Source organism: Rhinopithecus bieti, unplaced genomic scaffold (genome assembly GCF_001698545.2).
Source record: "Rhinopithecus bieti isolate Rb0 unplaced genomic scaffold, ASM169854v2 scaffold_23276, whole genome shotgun sequence".
In the NCBI taxonomy this organism is placed as follows: Eukaryota; Metazoa; Chordata; class Mammalia; order Primates; family Cercopithecidae; genus Rhinopithecus; species Rhinopithecus bieti.
Genome location: NW_016810868.1, coordinates 1257399 through 1260942, shown reverse-complemented (window position 1 = coordinate 1260942; position 3544 = coordinate 1257399). Strand labels below are relative to the sequence as shown.

At 65.8% G+C, this 3544-nt stretch overlaps 1 protein-coding gene across 1 annotated transcript; it reads right to left on the bottom strand.

Moving 5' to 3' along the window:
• Window positions 1-378: 378 nt before the first annotated feature.
• Window positions 379-3505, bottom strand: FBXW5 (F-box and WD repeat domain containing 5). The gene is made up of 7 exons (XM_017893063.1): window positions 3313-3505; window positions 2739-2913; window positions 2510-2658; window positions 2000-2420; window positions 1490-1637; window positions 1204-1416; window positions 379-1124 (listed from the first exon to the last, which is right to left on the bottom strand). The coding sequence occupies exons 2-7, from the start codon at window positions 2866-2868 to the stop codon at window positions 881-883; spliced, it is 1305 nt and encodes a 434-aa protein (XP_017748552.1). The 5' UTR covers window positions 2869-2913; window positions 3313-3505; the 3' UTR covers window positions 379-880.
• Window positions 3506-3544: the final 39 nt, after the last annotated feature.

Sequence of the window (3544 nt, the reverse complement as noted above, 5' to 3'; positions counted from 1 at the left end):
CCAACACCCTCCCTGCCCCAGCAGCCGAGCACTCCCTTCAAGGACGGGACTGACTGTGGAGGCCGCCCTGGCACTGGGAGCGACGCGGCCTACTGACCCTGGAATCAGACAGCAGACCCTGCATGCTGCCAGCCCCGGCAGATGTGCCAGACATCTCCCTGGAAGTCACAGAGGGGGGACAGGGCCGTGTGAAAAGTCTGGCACCAGCCACATGACCCTCAGCACAATGTCACCTGTCAGCAGTGACTGCAACAACCACTCCAGTGGGGCACTATGCCAGTGTGACGTCACCCGTCAGCAGTGATCGAGAAGATCCACTCCACTGTGCCAGCGGTGCCCACAGTCTCCCTCCCCGTAGACAGAGACTGGATGACAACGTGCTGTTGCCAACTGTTTATTCAGGGCCCTGAATGGGTGGTGCGTGGACATGCAGCACACTCAGGCCCACAGCAGTGTGACCGGCCGCTCCCAAGCCCCAGGCGCACAACCACAGCCAGGCTGCCAGAGCCAGCAGCCCCTGCCACCACTGGGCCACTGTTCAGGGCCCCGCAGGACCAGCCGAGGATACCCCAGGCTGAGGCCAGCTGGGGCGGGTGAACCCCTAGCCTGGGGATGAGCGAGGAGCGGCACCCCCAGTATCCTGTGCACCCCAAGCTGGCCAGGAAGCCAAGGGGACCTTGGGTTCCATCCTCACTGGCCACCCTGTGCCAAGCATCACAGCTGCGTGAGCAGGTTTGCATGTGAGAGCGTGGCGGGGCCTGGCTGTCCCCTTCCTAAGGCGTAACTGCTACAAGCGTCTCCACCTCTCCCGCTCGGGAGAGAACCACAGAGCCTGGGTGGCGTCGAGGGGTCCCAGCAGCTCCAGTGCACCCAGCACCCCTCAGCGCCTCTGGCTGGCAAGCCAGGAGAAGAAGGCGCGAGGCTGCGGACGAGGTGCCTGGAAGATGCGCACGGTGCGTGGGGAGCGCCAGGCTTTGATGGTGGCATCGTCGCTGGCTGTGAGCAGCAGCTCCTGCTCCTGGGGACTGAAGGCCACTGAGTTGACCACGTCCTCGTGCCGCAGCTTGGCCAGGCAGATGTTGTAGTGGCGGTCCCAGATGTAGCCATGCCGGTCCTCGGCCCCGCTGCAGAACAGCGCCTGGATGAGCTGGTCGCCCGCCTGCTGCTGCCCACGCCCGCCCTGCACCACGCTGCGCCCTGCACCTGGCCACGAAGTCCCTGCTGACGTCCAAGAAGATGAAAAAGCACTCGTCGTTGGGCGTGTAGGCGCGGTGCGCACGCAGAGCCCGCCTCACCTCCCGCATGGTCTTGAGGTCGAACACCAGCAGGTCAATCTCCTCCGCGATGGGTGGCGGCTGCATGGGGTCGGCCACCACCGCACCACTGGGCCAGGCGCGGCTGTTCACATACAGGTACCTGGGCGAGGGGCACTGTGCTAGGTATGGGCCGCCTGCAGGCACCCCGCCTGGGACACTGGCAAGAGGCCCACCTGTTGTCGGGTGACAGGCCCATGCCAATGATGTGCCCGTGCACGTCTATGACGTGGTCCAGCGCATCGAAGAATGCGTCAGAGCCTCGACCCTCGCCCAGCACGGGCCCCGCCGTTGTCATCTGGTGTGGCAGGATCTGCTTGATGCCTGCAGAGAGGGCTGTGGTGAGGGTCCCTGCCCAGTGCCCCGTGACATCACTCCAGGGCAGCCCCCACCCCAACGGTGTCTCTGGGGCTGTGGGCATGGCAGAGGTCTGCAGGCACTGCCTGCTCCGGGGGCCCCAGACCTGAACCAGGCCCCTCAGCTGCTCGCTGGCCAGCGGGCCTGCCTGTTTTCACCGCTCATCCCGCAGGCCCCAGACAAGGCCAGGCCTGGGCTTGTGACCCCGGGGTGAGTCAATGATCCCAGCTTTACCTGCGGACTTGCTTGCCGTCTGCCCCCCAGGACCCCTGCCCGGCCTCCCCCAAGCTGCTAGGACCGAGACGGGCAGCATGGCGACAGGGGTGTACCGATCTGGTGTGGGGAGTAGGTGAGGCAGCCAGTGGTGAAGATGAGGTACTTGCTCCTGGCGCCTGTGGCACTGCGCTCCGGGGGCTTGGTGTGGCCCTGGGCCAGTAGCTCGGCCACCTTGGTCTCTAGCACACGCTCCGACGGCTGTGGCTGCGCCCGCCCCTCCAGCACACGGTCCAGAAAGTGCCGCAAGCCCTCCTTGGCGTGGGCAGGGGCCGGGCCAGCCACCTCCTCCTCGTCGCTGCCGCCCAGGTCAAAGATGCGGCAGGGGGACGTGGCCGGGTCGCCGGCTTCCAGCAGGAGGTCAGGGCTGTCGAAGCGGCTGCAGTCGGCCACCATCACCGTGCGGATGGTGCTGGCGTTGAGGTTCTGGATCTTGAACAGCCGCTTCACCACATTAACGTTCTCTGACTCCACGTCCTGAAGGCGGGGGTACACACCAGGTGGGCTCCAGGCCCTGGGGATGGCAACCCTGCCCCCCGCCCAGCCCTGTCCCGCCCCACCCGTACCTGGAAGGCGTTGTTGAGCCACAGCACAGAGCAGGAGGTGATGTCTCCGATGCGGTGCAGGTTCCCCGAGATGAGGCTGGTCTCGGTAAGCCAACAGCCAAACACGTCGTAGGGCTTGTTCCGCACGCGGGACAGCAGCGCGAAAGAGTCTGTGGGGAGGCCAGGGCTGGACAGGCTGTCTGTGTGGGGACGGGGGCGGGGGTGGGGCCCACTCCGCGCCCATGCTCACCTAGGCTGATGACAGCGATCTCGCCGGATGAGGAGTTGTGCGGCCCCAGGAACACCCCCGAGGCCAGCAGCAGCGAGTCGTCCTTGTTGAACTGGGAGAACTGGGTGTAGCTCCAGTTGTAGGGCCGCATGTCCGCACTGTGCAGCAGCGAGATGGTCAGGTCGTTGCTCCAGATCTGCACGGCGGGGGTGGCCATGGTGATTGCCTGGCCAGGTTGCGGGGCAGGGGCCTGCTACCACAGCGCCATGAGGCCCCAGCTCTGCCAGCCCTGCTCAGAGGCCACCAGGGGGCAGGGACCCCTTGAAGCCACTGTCATCCACTCTGGGGGCATCCGTATAGAAGGCAGGAGCCTGCCCCTGGAGCAGGCGGCTTTGTGTGGGACCCTCTCCTCAGTACTCAGGGCCGCCCTGCACCGCTCCTGATCCTCTGTGGTCCCTCCGCTGGATGCAGAGAGGCTGCTGTGTCACCTCTGGCCTGACTCTCCCTTCCCACCTGGTTGGAACGCCTGGGTCCTGGGACCTCCGTGCTTCGGGGCAGCTGGATGGGATGTGCAGGGCACCTGGGCCATCCTCACCTTCACAGTGCAGTCCTTGGAGCAGGACGCGAACTGGTACCCCGAATGGGAGAAGCTGAGGTGCAGGACCTGGTCCGTGTGTTCCCGCAGCGTCTGCACCTCCACGCAGGGCACCGTGTCATACAGCCGCTGGAACTCCTCGTACCAGGACGTGGCCGCTGCGGGTGGGCACTGTCAGTCCTGGGCCCAGGCCTTCCTCCTCGCAGTCAAGGCCAGAGTGTGGCCCCAGCAG